The sequence below is a fragment of the Pinus tabuliformis genome, chromosome 8, assembly GCF_031772625.1.
Source record: "Pinus tabuliformis cultivar Carrire ecotype Pingquan chromosome 8, CPIR1, whole genome shotgun sequence".
Taxonomy (NCBI): domain Eukaryota; kingdom Viridiplantae; phylum Streptophyta; class Pinopsida; order Pinales; family Pinaceae; genus Pinus; species Pinus tabuliformis.
In genome coordinates this window covers 1,215,344,043-1,215,364,314 of record NC_142294.1, presented here as the reverse complement: position 1 = coordinate 1,215,364,314, position 20,272 = coordinate 1,215,344,043, and the positions used below count along the sequence as shown (strand labels likewise).

The window sequence follows — 20,272 nt, the reverse complement described above, 5'->3', positions numbered from 1 at the left end:
AAATCGAATTTTCCTCAAAACTTCGACCTCCTTGGCCCATGAACTGCGATACCTCTGGGGTTTTGAATTGCTACCTTAGCAGTAGTTTCTAGCTCCTCTTCTTTTATGCTTCTCAGCTCTTCTACTCACGATCTATGCTTTGATACCATGTGAAAAATCGGTTACCTAATTCCTACTGCAACAATTGATGTTAATTCTTCTAACTGTTAATTCGATTAAACAATTTACTTGTTGTGTGCTACGACAAATATTGAATTAAATACATTGCAACCTACACAAATAAAAAATTATGAAAACTAAATATAGTACATGAGAGAAATAATCATCACACACATCTACACAATTATTTTTGGACGAATGTCCCCGAAAAAACCTAGTGTGGGAAAATCGATGCAACAGCTGAGGGTTTGTATTATTAAGCAGTGGGTTTTTAAATACAATCTCTGGACGCGTTGCTGGCTATCCAGTACAGGGAATATGACTAACAAAATATTAGTGACAAATACCTCACACTATCACTAGCGATCCTGACTGATCCAGCCACAGAATGGCTAGTCCCTTGCTGCCTTTGTGTAGGCACATCGTCTAGGGACAACATCACCCCTTCTGTTGATCGATTTGCCTCTAAGACTTCAATTTTGTCCTCCCTGTCTCACACCCTGGCTTCCAGCTTCAGAAATTGACCTCTCTAGCAAAAATACGAATCTCCTCAAGGCTCTACATTGCCTCTGCGTCACCCTGTGTTGCCCAGCGTGGCCTTGGCGTGACCTCTCCCAGATCTCTCTTTGCCTCCTCTACTAAGTATTCCCGGATCAAGAGAAACCTCCAACTAGAACTATCTCCACCCCTTACTGCAAGAAATCACTTCGAATTTCTCTCTGGAAACTACTGCACTATTCTCTTCAAAATTTCGATCTCCGATCTCCTCTCAATGTGTTTTCCAAATGCCCATCAAGCCTCCTCTTATAATCCTTCAGTTGAGAACCAACAACCCAGATTAGATTCTAATCAATGGCTCATATCATTTTGGCTTGATCCTCATCTTCTTCTAGAAGTTTCACCCACAATTTGATTAATACCCTTTAATTATTTTAATTTCTTAAGTTTAGACTTAGGCACCCATTAAAAATAATTAATTATTTTAATAAAACTATCTCTGGGTGGAATTTCCCAAAACGATTTCTGGGTATTGTGGAATACATGTGTCCAAGCCTCCCTGCAAATTTTGAGGCTTAGAGCACATCTGATGCTACCATAAATCAACAGAGAATGAATGCAGATCCCAGAAATGTATCTAGGGTTTTCGACCTTTTCCCAGACGATGTGATCTTCTTCCTTAAAGTGCTTCTCTCGGATGTCTATACTTTGGGCTACCTTGCTTTGTAGATCTCTTCAACTTGATGAGGGTCTTTGTGGTCTTTTGATGATGACTAGAGGATCCAACACTTTTGCTTGGTGTAGACTTCTAGTTGCCTTGATTTGTAGATTTATTCGCCTATAGTAGAAATAAGACTTTTGGCCTTGATTATTTGATTGATGATCCCAAGAATTCTTTTGAAGTAAACTTTCTTCTTTGATCTAGGGTTTGATTCTTCAATGTAGATATTTGAACTTTCGCTTTGATATATTTCAACTTGCTTTGATGCCATTCTTGAAATTTGATCCTTGATTGTCTCTTTGATTAGATGCCCTTCTTTAACTGTCACCTTCGCTTTGAAACCATGTTGAGAAATCTAGGGCATTTAATAGATTAAGTGATTTCTCGTATCTTAGTAACTACTTGTGAGTGCCTTTTACTTTAGTAGATTAGGATCTTCTTGTTGCTTAAGTTATTAGTGTTCTTCTTCATCAAACAGCTACCAATGAATGAACATAAATAGACAAGAGACACAAAATATAGGCTATTAGCCAAGGCCAAAACCTCTCACTCTTTGAGAGGAAAGCCCGCATAAATTCTTCTCATATAGATTCCAATTGACGAATACTAAGACCAAGACCCTTGACCTATTAGCTACTCCAAGACCAAGACACTAGTTCTCTTGACTGTCTTCTCTTCTTCTTGACTCCTCTTCTGCTTCGACCTTCTTTGCATCAAGACATAGTTACCATCGAGACCTTGTCACTGACATGTCACAGAGATCTTATTTCTGTGATGACATTGAGTCCTTTATTGATTGCTTCATATTGTGATAGTACCAAGCCTTTCTCACTGTGTAGACACCGAAACAAAGTTACAGTGATAGTTTCAAAACAAATTGTGGATAGACTGAGATCTCCTATCGAGCACACCAAACTATGAATTGTGGTGGCACCGAATCATAGCACAAAATTAGCACTGCATTGTAGCTTCTACCGAACTGTGGTCTCCCTACCAAACTACAGATTATATCCTTGTCTGAAACTATGTCTCTCTATTATGACCTCAAACTGTGCTTACTCTGAAATTTGAACCCATTACAATAGTCTCGTATCCGAATCCGAATTTGTCACTGTACTTGGTCACCCAAAATTTCACAGGAATTTGAACTCTTGACTGTTGAAATGTGAAGAACCTACGCTCATATATATAGTAGTTTGTCCCATAAATAAGCCGACCTATAAATCTGAATAGGTGTGTCTTCATAAGGTAAGCCGACATGAGTTCTTTCATTTCATTTTGAAGTCAATATGAATAAGAGAACTTGTGCTTGTCTTTGGAGGGTTACTAGACTATTCTAGTGACTCATATACATTTGTAATATCCCCAAGATGTGTTCTTCATACATGACATTGACTCTTTGACTTTAATGACAAATCCTAAAGGCTCTCAATGGGAGCCATCTAAAAATAAAATCTCTTGCTCATGAAACCCATGAAGCAAGCATTACAATAATAATTTTATTTTCTTCTTTTCATCATTTACAAAAATCACAATTACATGTTATAATGAAGATCGAACCTAGTTCCACTTTTCAATAGATGAAACTCTTGGAAAGGCAAGAGACACTCCTCCTCCTCCTGCTAATGTTGAAAGCCAAGACGCTGCCTTGGATGCACAAGAAGATCCTAAGCCTTAGCCTGATCTTGTTGATGAACCCATGGAGCCCATGGATCCCTTGGATCCTCTTGCTAGAAAGAGACCATCATGGCTTCGTGACACTCTACAAGATGTTGATAGACATGTTGCCCCCAAAAGGAACCTTCAGAGAAAGCAAGAAACCATGACGGTTCTAGGGATACATTGTCGCCATAAGCAACAATATTTATGCTGAACCATGCACTTTTGAAGAAGCAGTGAAATATCAAGTATGAAATGATTTAGTGGCCGAAGAATATGAGTCCATATACATAATGGTGTATGGGAAGTAGTTCCAAGACCCAAAGGTAAGTCTGTTGTGATTTCTAAATGGTTGTACAAAATTAAACATAGTACAAATGACAATATTGACAAATATAAAGCTAGATTTGTGGCTAGAGGTTTCTCTTAGAAAGAGGGAGTAGACTATGATCAGATTTTTGCACCTATTGCTCGATATACCACCAGCCGATCTATTGTGGCTCTAACTTCTATCTAGGGATGGACTCTTCACCAAATAGATGTGAAAATTGCTTTTCTACATGGCTTCCTCAAGGAAGAAGTATTTGTGGAGCAACCAAAAGGCTTTGAAGTTCATGATAAGAAAATGCATGTGTGTAGACTAAAGAAAGCTCTGTATGGATTGAAGCAAGCCCCAAGAACTTGGTATGTCTGCATTGATAACTTCTTGATGAAGCTTCGTTTTACCATAAGCAATGTTGATCCAAATATCTACTTCAAGATGGTCCAAGGTATGCCTTTGATTTTGGTATTATATGTTGATGACTTATTCTTGACTGGTGGAGAACCTCTTATCCTCCAGTGTAAGAGGGAGTTAGCTTTTGAATTTGAAATGAAAGATCTTCCTTTGATGCACTACTTTTTGGGCCTAGAGGTATGGTAGAGACCTGGTGATATTTTCCCTTCTCAAGGAAAATACGTTGGCAAGCTTCTGGAAATATTTGGTATTGACAGAATGTAAGGCCATGAACACACCAATGGAAATGAATTTCAAAAAGTTATGTGGTGAAGTTGCAGGACCTAAATTGGCTAATCCTTCTGAGTATCAATAGCTGAATGGGCCATTGATGTGCTTAGTGAACACTAGACCAGAAATTTGCTTCGAGGTCAATACTCTGAGCCAATATATGATTAATCCATCACATGCACACTAGATTGTTGCAAAGCATGTGTTGAGATACTTGCATGGGACCATCAATCGTGGATTGAGCTATATTGTCGAATATGTATGACTACATGGGTACTCTGATGTTGATTGGGCTAATAACTCTGCTGACAGAAAGACCACATCTGGACGCTACTTTAGCTTGGGATTTATCATTATGTCGTGGATGAGCAGAAAATGAAAGTCTATAGCCCTTAGCACGGTTCAGGCAGTATTAGCATGGCTAGCTGTGAGGCAATATTGTTGAGGAATCTCTTTGGAAAGTTGTTTGAGAATTTGCTATATATGACAATAATATACTGTGACAATAAGAGTGGAATTCGACTTGCAGAAAATCTCATGTTCCATGACAAGTCCAAGCACATTGAGATCAAATATCACTATATCCGAGATATGGTGCAAATATGAGCAGTAAGACTCCATCATATTGCAATTGATGATCAGATAGCTGACATACTTACCAAGTCGTTGTCGAAAGGGAAGTTCTTGGTATTCAGAGAGAAACTTGCACTGACGAATGTGACCCTTCCTTGTGGGGGCGGTCATGAATGATCGAGAACACTGAGCTATGCTCTTCCCTCTTGCTTAAGCTCCCAAGTTGGGAATGGAGCTAGGAGAGCTCCTGGGGTTGAGGGAACTCTTGACTGTAGGTTGTGTGTGATCCTTGTATTTTGATGACAAGTGGTAATCCCCCCCTACCATCAAGTCTAGCACTTTCCAAGAGTATGGCCCAATATGCATCCTAGCCACAAGCTGGACTTGTTGGGAGTACCACCCATCTGGCCAATGGGTGTCATAAAACTTGGTTGTGCGCGATCCTTGACAAGTGGTAACCCCCCCCCCCAAGTAGAGGTAAGACTTGGTTGTGCACGATCCTTGTCAAATGGTAATCTCCCAAATAGAGATGAGACTTGGTTGTGCGCGATCCTTGTCATGTTTTGACAAGTGGTAATCCCCCCAAAATTTGTGGATGCAGGTGTTCTACCACTTGACTGTTGAGGTGAAGCTTAGTTGTGCGTGATCCTTGTGATGTATTGACAAGTGGTAATCCCCCCAAGCAGAGATGAGAATTGGTTGTGTGTGATCCTTTTCATGTGCTGGCAAGTGCTAATCCCCCCAAGTCTATGTCAAGGTGGGAAAATCAATGGATATAGCGTGATAGATGAATCTCCCCTATGATGATTCTTCTTCATTAGATTGTGACATCATTATTCTAGATGATATAGAGCAGAGATGAACATAGATGAGCAGAGAAAGCAGAGATATTTGATGTAAAAAATTCCTCCCTAGCTAAGACAAAGTGTTGAAAATTGACAACCCGGGGATGAATTTCCTTATCTAAAATCTCATTTCTGACAATTCTAGAGTGATTTTCTAAACATAGAAAGTCATGTCTACCATCTCAAGTATGACTTTCCAAAAATAGTAAATCACCTTGCATCAATTGGTAATCAACTATAGTTGATGGAAAATCACTTAACTTATCATTAATCAATCATAATAGTTCAATCTCAACTTAATCATCAATATTATTATTATTATTATTACTATTATCCTTTATGATACTATTATATTATTATTAAAAGGAAATTCATGTCTCTCAATCATGGCACTCAATCATGTCATATGTAACTCCCCTCAATTAACACATATGTCACTCTATCTTACTTAAATGGATACGTAACAATCTCTCTTACGCATGCATTAAAAGCATGGCATATTCTTCTTATACACTCATTAAAGCATGTCATAAAAGATTCCTCTTACGCTCTCTTTAATGCATATGTTACATTCTCTCATTTATGGCATAAGTTACTAAGGCATGCATACCTCCTTAATGGCATGAGTTACAAAGGCATGCGTACCTCCTTAATGGCATGAGTTACAAAGGCATGTGTACCTCCCTAAATGGCATATGTAACTCCTCCTCAAGGCATGTGTATTGCTCCTTCTTTATGACTAGAATTTGTTGCTCCTCCTATATATATGTATCTCATATCATCTCATTCTCACTACTTGTGCATTGTGAAAGAAGAATTCGAACTTGAGAGAGAGAGAGAGTTGGAGAGACTTGAAGAATATTGTGCGAGAGATACTTGGAGAGTAAGAGCGGGACTTGGTGAGCCAAGTTTGATTCAGTGTTTTAGTGTTTCAATGTTGATTTAGTTGAAGGGAAGGTTGATTCAGTGTTTGCATCTAATGTTGCTACCAGTGATATTTATGCTACAACTTGTTCAGATTTGGGTGAACTTACTCGTTCTCTTGATCTCTCATTGTACTTTGTATCTCTGTTGAACAATTGATATCTATTAGAAGAAGAATCTTGTTGGGTTTTCCCCTTGTGGGCTTTGCCTTGTTCATTGGACCTAAATTCTTTATGTCTCATTTTTGTTATCGGTTGTCTTCTATTGTGCATTTGGTTTATGTTCTATCTACAGTTGTTTAACTAATATTGCAGTAGAAAGAAGTTTTTGAAATAAGTAAATATTACAACATAAAACATCAAAATTTCAACATACATTGTTTATCTTTCATATTGGATTTGAAACACACATCCACTAGCTTGTAACCCTTGTACATAACTAGATATTTTGTGGATTATGTTATTGCTTCTGAATGGTTATAACTTATCATTAATGCATTTAACTAATTATTTAAATACTTGTGCATTTATTGTAGAAAATCATATGATTGCATGGTAATTAATTCACTAAGAGGTTCACTTAATCAAATAAGGATGCAATTTTCGGCTTCTACTATTGCGGGATGATGCACTAACCTTCGCACGTGTAGAGAAAATTTAGCCCAAAAACAGATCAGAAAATGCTTCGCTCTTCTTCCTTTGCTGGGTATTAGGCTTCTTTCTCTTCCTTGATCGAACTCTTCTTGATGCTTGAGTGAGTGATCCTTTAGTGAGGCTGAGTTCCCCTTTATATAGCCCTTCATGAGCCCTCAAATAGGCCAACTTCATCTTCTAGAGAGGCCGACTTGCTCCTTTGTAGGTCGACTTGTTCATTAGCACTTGACAAGGTCTTGGAGGGTTATTTTACTTGACTTTGACTCAAATAATTTCTTTTTACAATATGTAACATGCCCAAAAGGGTCATTCATACATGACAATGACTCATATGCCCTAGAAGCTCTCAATGGGAGCTTGACCTATAAAATAAATTCCTCTTCAGCATGAAACCCATGCCTCAAGAAAAACAATAACATATTTATTTTTCTCATTACATCAAATACATAAAATCATGATTACATATGTCATTATGAAGACCGAACCTAGTTACATATTTCAACACCACAATCCTATTGACCTACTTTAATGGTATTTTGTTGGACATTAATACATTTAACTTTATTATCTCTCATCACATGTCTCTAGATGCTTCTAGGAGTTTTATGATTTATTTAACCAAGTCAACACACAAGATCTAGATGCTTCTAGGAGAAGCGCACCTACCCCTCTACTCTCTCACATGTGAGAATGAATTGATATGTATTTATGAGATTTCTAGTCATTTGACCCTTTGACCCTCATGCATGACATTTATTGACCATAAGAGTGGACCGCTCCAATAGTTTGACCAAATCAAGCTTCCACACATGGGAATAAATAGAGGGGCACACTTTTCTCCCTTACATGTGTGGGAAAGGTTAGCTGAAAATTGGTTGGGAGACCACTTGTTTTTTTGTACATGGTGTCATTGAGCACCATTGTATTATATGATGGTTTTGAGGCTCATCTTCTCTTATAAAAGAGGTCACCCTACTCATTTTGGCTTGTTGGAGAGTAAAGTGGAGAACTTTTCTACTATTTGTCTTGAATATCCTCTATTATCTTGTGAGTGATGATTCATATCCTTTAAGAGAAATCAATAGGACTGTGGCATTCAAGGTTATTGTGAGAAGGTGAAGCTAAAAAGATTTGAGCTTGATTTTTGCATATACTTTACCAAGTATTCTTTAGCTATAGATGTGAATGTATTTAGAAGGAATATCTTTTGGGTTTTGTTGTATTACATCCTGATTTGCTAAGGAAATCCTTGCTTTACTCTAGTTATTCTTCTTTCGTAATTTTTAACCCCCCTTGGAACTACTAGCTCATTGTCTTTCAGATTTGATGTTTTTCTCCCAACCCTATGTGAGTGAAAACTTCAATACATTAATGCAAGGGCTTCACTCAATGAACCTCTGACATATCGCTTGCGTTCATGGCATACTAAACAATACCCCTAATTTGACTACATAATGGAAAATACCTCTAAAAACCGCATTATTTAACCCCCTACCAATATAAACCCAATACACCTACCCAAATTTAAAAACCCCTACTTTCACTAGATATTGTAAGTATCTATTTTTTTAATAACATTTTTTATACCCATTTATATTTTTCATTAACTTTGAGCTCCATTTTTTATACCCGCCAATATAAAAACCCTTTACCCCCTATATTTCCCCCAATATATTAAGTCAATTTTTCCTCAATATATATCCCCCAATATGAACCCAGGTGATATGGTATTTTTTCCCTAATAAAGCCTCTATATACATTAGCAAGGAAACATCACCCAGAAAAGGAAGACTTGGTTGGCTACCTCTCTCTTTTGTCTTCACACAAATTTTATTTTTCCTTCATTTAAATTCTTTTTAAGTGAGTTAAATTTCAAGTTCCATCTTACATTAACTTGCTTTACCGAAGTAAAAAAAATTACACCGCTGAAACACTTGCTTGACTTGGGTTTAAACTTTAAAGGGTCGATTTGAATTTAATTGATTTATTTTCTGGAACGAGTCGATCTATAGTGCCTTTATCGTTTATTTTTATTTAAATCATCATCATCTAAGAACCATACTCAACTCGATTTTATAACTTATTCACTTAATATGGGTTTATTTCTTAATGGAAGGGTTTGAATACGTGAGCTAAAGCTAAAAAGTGTTGCAACGCTGCAATTCCGGATCTGGAATTCTGGTACAAAGCTTTAATTTTATATCTGCGGACAGTTTTACAATGACATGGTCTGGATCGCTTTATGTTCAAGTCCACTATTTTGAGTGATATATCCGTTGCAATCACTTTCAAATGATAAAATCCTTCCTCCTTGCAGATGCATTCAATAAAGAGCATACACTCTGTTTAATACTGGAATTAACCACACAGACGATCTGATTTAAACCTGAGCAATGGTCATTGACCTTTTGTATGGAAATGTTGTCTTTTTTTGAGTAACTTTACACTGTGTATCACGATTCACATTGGGAAAATTTGCAACAGATTGTTTAGTACTTTCTTAGATCTAAACTCATGAGCAGAGCAAATCTGTATGGTTAAAATCCTCTTAGCAGGATCATGTGTTGTTTTCTACCAAGGATCTCACAACTACATTTTCAGACGTATGTTAACAATGGACTTATTGCACTTATGGCCTCTTAAAGCTATGCAAATATTTAACTTTATCAATTCACTGAATCTTGATCGTTCGTTTATCAATCGTTGCAGCATTAGACGTTTCAAACATTTACACAGTTCAAGGCTCAGCATTGTTATGTTTTTTCATGGTGTAACACTTGGTTTTAAGGTATTTGATAACATGACAGCATATACATCTTCAAATCCACAAGCTTAATTAATTGGATAATGCACCATAATTAAGGCATACTTCTGCTCACTGTCCAATGTGTTCTAAATGTTGCTAAAATTCTTCCTTAGCAAATGTTAAATTCATAAGCAATCATTACTTCCCTAAAGAGGCACTCGGTAAGTTGATATTTCTTGGAAATTCTGATTCGATATATTGACATAAACTGTGACTGATATGCTTCATAATTTCTTGCTAAAAATTTAGTTGGTACCTGGATGAAAATTTGATAATAATCAGTTCATATTTTGGTCATTAACGAGAACACCAATAGTTGCATTCTCACATCGTTGCATCAAACATTTCTTTGATTATCATTAATCATTTGAGCTTGGACCTCACCCTTTGGAACCTTCTCTTGTGTTCAAGAAACCTTCTCTTGTGTTCAAGAACTTAGGATTGTATCCTCCATTGAGTTACTCAGATAAAGCGTAAGAATGATCCTAGGCTACATTCATCCCCTATAATGACGACAAGCTTTAGGATTAGTTCAAAGAATCGGTGTTCCATGGGGACACCTTCCCAGAGGGTGGTGGGCACACTCCCTATGTTTTCCACGGTCCTGGGACAGGGGGACACCTAAGGAAACATTTCTCCATATTCCCCTTTTGGGAAACTCATGAAACACAGGGAAAAACATTTTCCCAATGTGGTGACACGTTTCCCCAAAAAGGGTGCTTGTGGTGGTCCCACTTCGAAAAGGACTTGGGCGTACCTTGTGAATTTTGCCTAAAAACAATAATTTATGAGAGAGAAACCTAAAATTCAACCGTAGGCTCCTACTAATGCTATGTAATTAATGGTAAGATTGAATTTTTAAAGTAAAAGTAACATTTCCCTTTATCTTTAAGGATGAAAATGAAAGATAAAGAGGAATGTCACTTTTATTTTTACTTAATTTTTTAACATTACCATTAATTTTTTAAGGATGTTTGAGAGTGGTTCTGTCACGCCCCTACACCTGCGATAGTCTTCCAACTGCTTGTAGCGAGGTGCGGCACCACCAAACGCTTTCTTTTTAACAATACTAACATTCGTGGACTACGCCTACTCCAACATTAACATACTTAGTTTGTGTTTCGCAACCAAGTAAAAGCATTATCCTTTATACTTTAATGAAGCCCATACTCATTCATTATCCATATGCAATTAACCGAGAACATCAACAATTGCAAACAAGTATAAAGGGGAGGGGCAACTCCCGAACAGTCTGCCCAACAATTTTATTAAGAATATCAGATTTTTACAACAAGTGTGTCTTGGCTGAACCAAGTCTCACACTTAACCAATTTTTACAAAAGACAGGCCACTTGCCTTTTACAACTTGTTCTGCACCCTTGCACGAAGGGAGGTGCTCACCCGAGCCACCCAAGATCCCTTAGCCAAGTCCTGCATAAAACCGTACACTAAAACTCCACTCAACACATGGCACTCTTTGCCAACCATCAACTTAAGACAAAACCTGCGAAGTCTCTAAGTCTCATGCGCATGAGATATGCGCATGTCCTTCCAAACTGCGCACCTTCTCTTGTCCTATGCGAAGGTGTATGAGCGAAAGTCTTCGTTGGTGTTAATGAGCTCCAAGCTCCATCATATATATACGCACTTTACATGGGTTCACATGGGGTGTGCAGCCCCATGGCCGACCCCATAATCCCCCATCATACATGCCCATCGAATTATTAAACAAGTCGGCTTTACTTCCTTTAAGCCATCGTATAAACTGTCCAACACTTAGTCGCATATCGTTTCCTCTTTCGTCGCATCTATCGTCGCAACATGACCGCAGCTCCGTCGCACTTTGCCTGCCCGCACGCCCACGCTCCCGTTCGCGCGCCCGACTTGCCTTCGTGCACGATGCTCCGCCGGCGCCGCAGTTCGAGGACCTTACAGGTTCCATCCTCATTGGATTTCATATGGAGAAAGTAGAATCTTATATCCCACTCAAAATCCATCAGACAACTGTTTTCAAAATTTCAAAATTGGGAGGATTGCAACATTTCCATTGGATTTTATCATGTATGAGGGTATGGAACTAGCATTTACTCAAGAGCACCAAGTCCTCTATGTACCTCGATGCTCGTGGTATTAGTTGTTGAACTTCTCTGTTATGACACTAGTAAAATTGTATCTATCACTCAAACAAAATCTAGATTTGACATGTCAAGCTTTTTCTATCTTATTTTAATGCTTAGAGGCTGATATTGATGATGAGGATCCAATTATAGGCAATGATTTGATGATATGTAGATATTTGTTCCAGCATGATCTTTTTTTTTACTATACAAACCATCTAAAGTCTCTTTGTTGATGAATTTTTGGTTCAAAGATGGATTGCACTTGGTGTTATTTTGGTTATATGCACCCTTGCTATATATATGAGAAACTTTGCATATTTGTATATAATGGTTTGGATTCATATTGATGCACATAAATATTTGTTTTTTTTTCAAAATTTGAATATTTATGTATTTTTGGTTGACCAGTTTTTGGTCTAGTCTTTTTTCTGATTCCCAGTTTTGGGGTCGATTGGTGTGATGAATGGTCCGATTTTAATAACATTGGTTCATTTCCAACATTCATTTTCAGCTTTAACTTTTGAGTCCTAACTCTAGACACTGACAACCTTAGACTGAGTCTTTGACTCATCAGTTTTTACTACTTTTGAGTTTGAGTAATACTAATTCCAATTTATTATTCCAGTCTTTAGCTTTAGTATCTATTATTTTGCTTAGTACTAATCAAGTTCTAGAATAACGAATGATAAATTTAAATCAATGTATACAATAATTTACTATTTCTATTTCATTGAATCATTTATGTTGTATGAATCAATGTATTTCATTATTGAATTTGAATTTGAATCATGTTGATAATATATATATATATACCCTGACATCCCCCCATCCCTCTTGAATTTCCCTAAAATATGGGGATGCTTCCACAAGCCCCCCTTGTGCATCTCCATGTTCCTGCGTCCCCCCATCCTAGAAACTTGGTGAAACATCGCAGCATATGCATACATACCCCGACATCTCCCATCCCCATTGAATTTCCCTAAAATTTGGGGGTGCTCCCACAAGTCCCCGTATGTGTCTCCTTGTTGCCCCGTCCCACCATCCCATAAACTTGGTGAAACATTGCATAGAATCCCTCCTTGGCTTGGATTTTCTAAGTTGAAGGAGTGGAGTGAATCACTAAGTGAGATAGTGACCTACTTGATAGTGACTCTTGAAGTTCTAAGTATGACCATTATTAAATATCTACTTCATTAGTTTACATCTTCTGAAATTGTATATCTTTACCTTACGAAACTTTTCCTTCATAAAATATTACCGTTTCCTATATGTAGTTTGTCCTAACTAATAACGATATCCATTGTTTTAGCATTTAGACAAACTTCAATAAATTAATACAAAAGATCCAATCTTTTTTGAAGAGGCATATGAGCATAGAGGGGGGAAACAAAAGAGATTAGACCATGCCTGCAAAGCTCCCGCAAATGAAGCTGCAAGTAGAAGTGGAGCAACATATCCTGTTGTGTACGCCAATAGTAGGCTGCCTCCCGTGAATGGATCCTGTTATAATTCATATATTTGTTACAACCAATGATGTCACTTGTAAATGTTGATGTCTCTATTTGTGTGATTTGAATATTTGACTGTTGACAAATTACGAAACCATGTTAAGCCGACTCAAATATTGCCAAAAAAGTTCATACAAATGATAATAATAATAGGTTATACATGCAATAATCAATGAATCGTTATTTCGACCATCAAGCATCTTTATTTTGTACAGAAATCAATTCTGCATGGAAATTTAGAGAAAGAAACTAAAATAAAATTGATTAAAGTTCTAAAAAGTACATTCAATTCAACATGCATGAAATCGATATTACAACACAGGTTTTGATGTAAAACGAAAGAAGAGAAAATACTCTTGAGACTTGAACATAAAGTCGTTATTGTGACGTAAGTTTTGCCGTAAAAGGACAGGAGACCATACTTATGAATATAAAGCATAGTATTTAGAGACAAGAATGCCATTATGATTTAAACTGAAATACAAAATATCGAGGCAGTAAGGAACTGAAAGAGGCTCTCTTTCAGGTAATATTTGGGATGGAACAACATTGGTATGCGGGTTGCATTTTTGAAGTATGTACTGTGGCACTGAAGTTTTGAAGGAGCCTGATTCAATTCACCTATTTTTGGAGAAATTACGTTTAATACTGCAAAGAAAGAGATATGTACAAAGAAGAATATAGTACAATAAATCATCCCTTTGCCGCAACAAGGTCAGAACTAGCCAAAAGCTGAAATCTCTTTTCCATCTCTAACAAGAAAATAACCTTTAGCATTGACTTTGGTACATAACTCTTTTGAATAATCTTTTGAAAAGAGGAAGCAAAATAATCAAAACCTAACATCAGAAGATGCCTAATTTGGCAATGTCCTAGTACCTGAAATGCCTGGAAATGGCAAAACGGGTAAGAAATGCCTTGGAAATGCCACTGGTTGTATCATGACATTTCCAAATCTAGAAACGTTGTACAATATGGATGACACAGTTTCGAAGGCATTTTGGCCATTTCCAGTGACGTTTCCCACACTTCATTGGAAGTTTCTCAGCCCACAAAAGTGCCTAAGAGGGGCATCAGACAATAGGAAAATATCATCTCGTCTGTGCCAATGAAGACTAAACAAAGATAGGGGATTGAGCACTAAGGAGTTTGTCACCTTGGTAATTGAAGGTAATATTAAATTCTTAAAGTAAAACTATCAGTTAAAATTTTAACATTACCATTAATTGTTTCAGGATGTTTGAGAGTGGTTCCAACCTCATCAGACTTCATATGGAGAAAGTAGAATTTCATATCCCATAATTTCAGAATTTCGTAGACTAACCAATTTGTAGGGTTTCAGGGTTGGCAAGTTGTAGCATTTCCCCTAGATTCTATCATGTATGAGGGTATGGGATTGGCATTAGTCAAGAGTCAAGATTGAAAATTCCAAACTGGAACCCTATTGTAGCAACTGGAAATTATTCTCCTAATTGTTAATTTTATTTAACAATTTATTTGTTGTTTCCTACGGCAAATACTGAATAAATCACACTACAACCTTCACAAATAAAACTGCGGAAGAAAATAATGACAAAAGTTCCTGGAAAAACCCAACTTGGGAAAACCAATGCAATAGATGAGGGCTTTATTATTATGCAGTAGTGAGTAAGTTTGAGTACAACTGGATGCCGAAATTCGGCAATCCTACAGAGAAAAATATTGGAAAAAATATAGTGAGGAATTTATTATTTTCCTCACTCCGCAGGAAAAATTTTGGCACGACTTGCCTTCAGAAATTCGGCCCTCTGACCCTCTGCGTCAGCCTCCTCGCTGCTTTGTGCAGCCTACTTAACGTCTAGCCTCAGACTGGTCTCTGATGAAGTCATTATGCCTTTTGCTGACTGGAAAGATGCTTCTTCGGCACTCTATGACTCCTTCCCAGCCTCTGGATTTGAAAATTTTTCTCCCTCTCAGCAAATGAATACTGCCTCTAGAGGCTACTGCACTGCCCCAGCGTCAACCTCTTTGTGGCTCTTCTGCCTCTCCACAAATACACTCACTCGATCTGGAATGCCTCCTCCAGCCTCACTGTCTCTGCCCCTCTCACACTTCTTCGATCTCTAGCTCTCTTCCGACAACTAACTACTACTACTCTGGAAATCGATCTGCTTAGAAATCGAATTGCTCAAGTGTATTCTCCATCACAACATCGAACTCCTCTTATAATCCTTTGTTGGAGCACCAACGGCCAAGATTAAAACATAATTGATGGCTAGGATCATATCTAGATCAATCCGTATGAGTTTCTAGATGATTCTCGTCTTGACTTAATTAATATTGATTAATCCATATTCCCTAAGTTTAGACTTAGGAAATAGTTAAAAACTAGTTAATAATCTAATTAAGTCATTTCTAGGTAGAATTTCCAGAAACGATTTCTGGGTTTTGGAGATCTCATGTATTCTAGCCTTTCCACCAAATTTTGTGGCTAGAACACATCCGATGCTACAAAAACTAACACTCCCTCTTAGCGAGGAATGTTTATAGCGCTGCCCTACTGCCATAGCACCCTGTCTTGGCATCCTCTGCTGTCACGCTGCTGATGTTTGGCTACTACTTCCCACCAACTACTGTGCAACTTTGATATATGCTGCATCTATGTTGCTGCTAACACTATCTTACTGCTGCCAACACTGCATCTGCACTGCAACTCCCTCTCATTTGTTGTTGTTGCAACTGAGAATCATCCAAGGTACTAAATCAACTGTGATTAGTATGATGCATCTGTCTCTCAAGTCTATGACTGCTACTAGCATTTGCACTGTCACTGAAGGATCTGCGTTGTTGTTGACTCTGCTCTGTACCAACTACACTGCTGCCAACTCTGCACTGCGCTCCCTATTATCTGACTGCTACTAGTTTGCAACTGTCACTCTGGTACTAACTGCATCTACTGCCATTGATCCATCATGCTATTGAGTATTGTGGGCCCTCGTAGCCAGGTAATGATCCATGAGGTCGACTCCTCAAGGATCCTGCCCATTTGAAGTGCTCTAGGGCTACAACACCAAGTCACCACACCTCACTCTTGGATGTATATCAGCAAACATATAGAAGTCTTCCTCTAGCCTGGAGGAAAGCCTATCAATCTTTGCTGAAGCTACCTACTGGTCCTACTTCTCCTCCTTGTCCTTCCTGAGAGGACACTGGGTACTATAGTGACCAAGCTCACCACATTTGAAGCACTTGACCTTTGACAGACCCTTCTTCTTCTTTCTCTACTCCCCCTATCCCTTACTGGGACCCTTTGATGTGAGGACCACATTCTCCTCCTCCTTCACCTGCTTCAATCCGTTGTTGCTACGATTGATGGAGCTCTTCAATAAAGCTCGTCTCAACTCCTCATGCTGCAAATCGGCCCACACCTTGTCCTACCTTGGCGAGGTATCTCTGCCCAAGATACTTTGGACGAATACCTGCCACTCCTTTGAGACATTGTTGAGTGCCAATCGCACTAGCTCCATGGGTTGAGGTGTTGCCCCAACAGCTGACAACTGGTCTCGGACCTCTTGAATCCTGGTGAGGAAGGGGTCTATGCCTTCCCCCTTCTGCATCAGGTTGAGCACCATCTTCTCCTCGAGGTACATCTTCCGTTGGTTGAAAGTACCTTGATATAGCATGGAGAGAGTCTCCCACATCTCTTTAGCCGTTCCCTTGGCTGCTATATATGAGACAATATGATCTCGGACTCCATCTAGAATCAACCTCTTCGCTCGTGCCATCTCCTTTCCGTACTTCTTCAGATGATCTACATTTGTGGGAACTCCACTATAGTGTGAAGGGATGAGAGATTGTACCTGGAATTGAGCGTTTCATACATGTAGCAGAGTGAGTTATTGTGTGCATGACAAAGACCATGTGTCTGGGGTGTCAAGGTAATGATCTACAGCCTAAAGAACAAAGAATAGCCAAAATATAACCTCAGAGATAGAGAGAGATGGCCATGAAGCGAAGTTGCTAAAGGAAGACTTCACCATGCCAGGTTCCAATTTAGTTTTGTTTATGAAATTTTATTGTGCTCTTTGAAACTCCTCAGTCTTATTTATTATTCAAAGGAAGTGTTTCCTCAAACTGTTTTAAGAAATTAAATTTAGTGTAAGTCACAGCAGTAACTATCATAAACTAAGTCTTGTCATCACTGAATCTGTAAGGGGTTGTTATTGAGAGTTTGGCTACTAAAGCCATTTGTGCAAATAGTGTCTTTGCTATGTATTTACTCATGTAGCAGGATTGAATGTTATCACAGTGTTGAGTTTGTAACTACATTTTGCCATATTTTAAGTCTTGGCTAAGGGATTACCAAATCTGGTTGATAGATTGATTCAGGATATAGTTTTGATGCCAAGTGAGAAGTATGTATATCAAGTCGGTCATATTATTGTGTACTTTTGTTATGTTATCAGTTTAGTCTTGTAGGAGTCAGTTTGATGTACTTACCATCATTGAACAGAAAACATGAATCAAACCTTCATAAACTCCCTTAATAAACTAGCAACAAAAATCAAGAGATCTTTTTCCAAGGGGATATTTACTTTGCTATAGCAAGAGCAGCCACCGAAAGAACATGAGTTGGGACACAACATCTTTAAGCTTGGGACAGTTTTGAAGCACATGAGGGTCACAGTGAAAGCTCTTTTCAAACTAGAAGAACTGGATGCACTCATTTCCAAAGTGCACCAGTTAAAGGGGAAAAACTAATTTGGGCCCTAAAACCAGCTATGCTTGCCCTAATACCAAAAAAATTCTTGGAATACCCTCGTGAAGGGGTCACACTTCCAGTTTCTTCCTATCTTGTTGATTTGGGGTAACATCAGATGTGCTTTAGCCATGAAAATTGGTGGAGAGGCCAAAGCACATAGGATCTCCAAGACCCAGAAATGGTTTGGGGAAATTCCACCCGGTTAAGGAGATATTAAAATAATTAATATTTTTAATGGGTTCCTAAGTATAAACTTAGAAAAATAAAAATGTTAATGGGTATTAATATAAAATTGGGTGAGAAGGTTCTAAATGACATGGATCAAGCCGAATCTAATCTTAGCCGTTGATTAGAGATGTAATCTCGGTCGTTGAAGACTCCACAAAAAAAGTATAAGAGGAGGCTCGAGGGTCAGTTGAAGATACAACAGACTGATTAGCCAGTTCAATTTTCTAAAACAGGGTTTGCAAAGAGAAATTGAACCAGTGATCAGAGTTGCATTGAGGGGCAGTGACTGCATAGCAGAGAGGCAGAGATAGTGCCAGAAGACCAGCACAGAGGAGAGAGGCAGACGCAGAGCCAACAGAAGCCACGCAGAGGCAAGCAGTAACTACGCAGAGGGCCAGAGGGCCTACGTGAGTGACGCAGAAGTTGCAAAGGTGACGCAGAGGGTCAGAAAGGCTGTGTAGAGCATTAGAGGGCTGACGCAGAGGGTTTCAAATTGACGCATAACCTCAAAGAGGCGTTGGAGAGAGTTTCGTGGAGAAGAGTTTCAGAATATCTGCTTCCGAAGAGAGGTATTACTGCCAGATTGATTTCTTTGTCAGGTGAGCCAGTTTGGCACCCAGTTGTACTCAAGAAAAGCTGCTTAATAATAAAAGCCTCAGAACTATTGCACCGGTTTTCCAAAGTTGGATTTTTTCGGGGACAATTGTCCAAAAATAACGGTGTCCCTTGTGTGTTTGTCTATTTCTTTCAATTGATGATCTGTAGATGGTTGAGACTGCATTGTGTTTGTTTCAGTATTTATAGGGTTAAATAACTTATTCAGTAATTAAACAAGTAGGTGAAATAAACCCGATAGTGCAGGAAAATTTCTAACAGGTTAGACTTAGAAATTTCAACATGGTATCAGAGAATTGCAGATCACAGGAGAGCTGAAGGCACCCGTTGAATTAGAGCATTTGCAGCAGAAACAACTGTCCCGAGTGACAAAAGTTTTTCCTAAGCAGAAAGCAGAAGTGAAGGGGTGACACAGAGGGCCTGCATCATTAGTTCAAGTCAGAGAAGGGGCCAGCACAGAAGCAGTAAGAGGCAGAAGAGGCTCACGAATAGTCACGTCATCCTGCTCAACCAAGTAGGAGTGACGTAGTTGGCTAGTGGAGTGATTCAACTAATGTCGAGATTGCGTAGAGCCTAGAATTTCAGTTCTTTAGTTGTTGGGGCATAGGAAGTTGTGGGCAGATTGTGGAATGTGAAGCTAGTGGGGTGTTATTGCTGTTGAGGCAGAACAGTACTTAACGGGGTAGAACCAAGGTAGAGGGAGTCGATACCTAGGTGGATTTCTAGCCAAGAAATCCAGATTAGTGTTGCAGGAGAAAAGGAGATCGGAGAGGTGCGATTCGATTGTTGGTAGAAGGATTTCTAGGAGGGAAATTGAGACTCAGAGGGAGTCTAGAAGAGAACTTCCAGGAGGGAAGTAGAGACTCAGAGGAGTCGAAAAGAAGAGCAGAGATGGCCATGAACGGACTGAGGGATCAGGACAGGCTAGACAGGGCGTCCAACTTTGTCATCTGGAAGGCCAGGATCCTATTTGTTCTAGATAGACATTGCATCAAGGCCTTCGCCTTGAGAACCGTGGCTATCCCAGTCGACCCAGCTGATAACGAAAAGTATGAGGATGTGATGGCCAAGGCAAAGTGCATAATCCTTGATGGGGTCAAGGATCATGTAGTTCAGCGTATTGTCGAGAAAAATATGACAAAGGAGATGTGGGACACTTTGACGACATTGTATTAGGGCACTTCCGTGCAAAGGAAGATGCTACTGGAGAATCAGC

The 20,272-nt window shown here is 38.7% G+C and overlaps 1 protein-coding gene across 3 annotated transcripts in view; it reads right to left on the bottom strand.

The window, feature by feature from the left end:
- Nucleotides 1-20,272, bottom strand: part of LOC149239757 (cytochrome c-type biogenesis ccda-like chloroplastic protein) — a 478,359-nt gene that overhangs the window by 90,509 nt on the left and 367,578 nt on the right. For all 3 annotated transcript variants that reach the window (XM_089373519.1, XM_089373517.1, XM_089373518.1), the window contains exon 11: nt 13,372-13,464. In XM_089373519.1, coding sequence (XP_089229645.1) covers nt 13,372-13,464 — 93 coding nt within the window. The remainder of the gene's footprint in view (nt 1-13,371; nt 13,465-20,272) is intronic.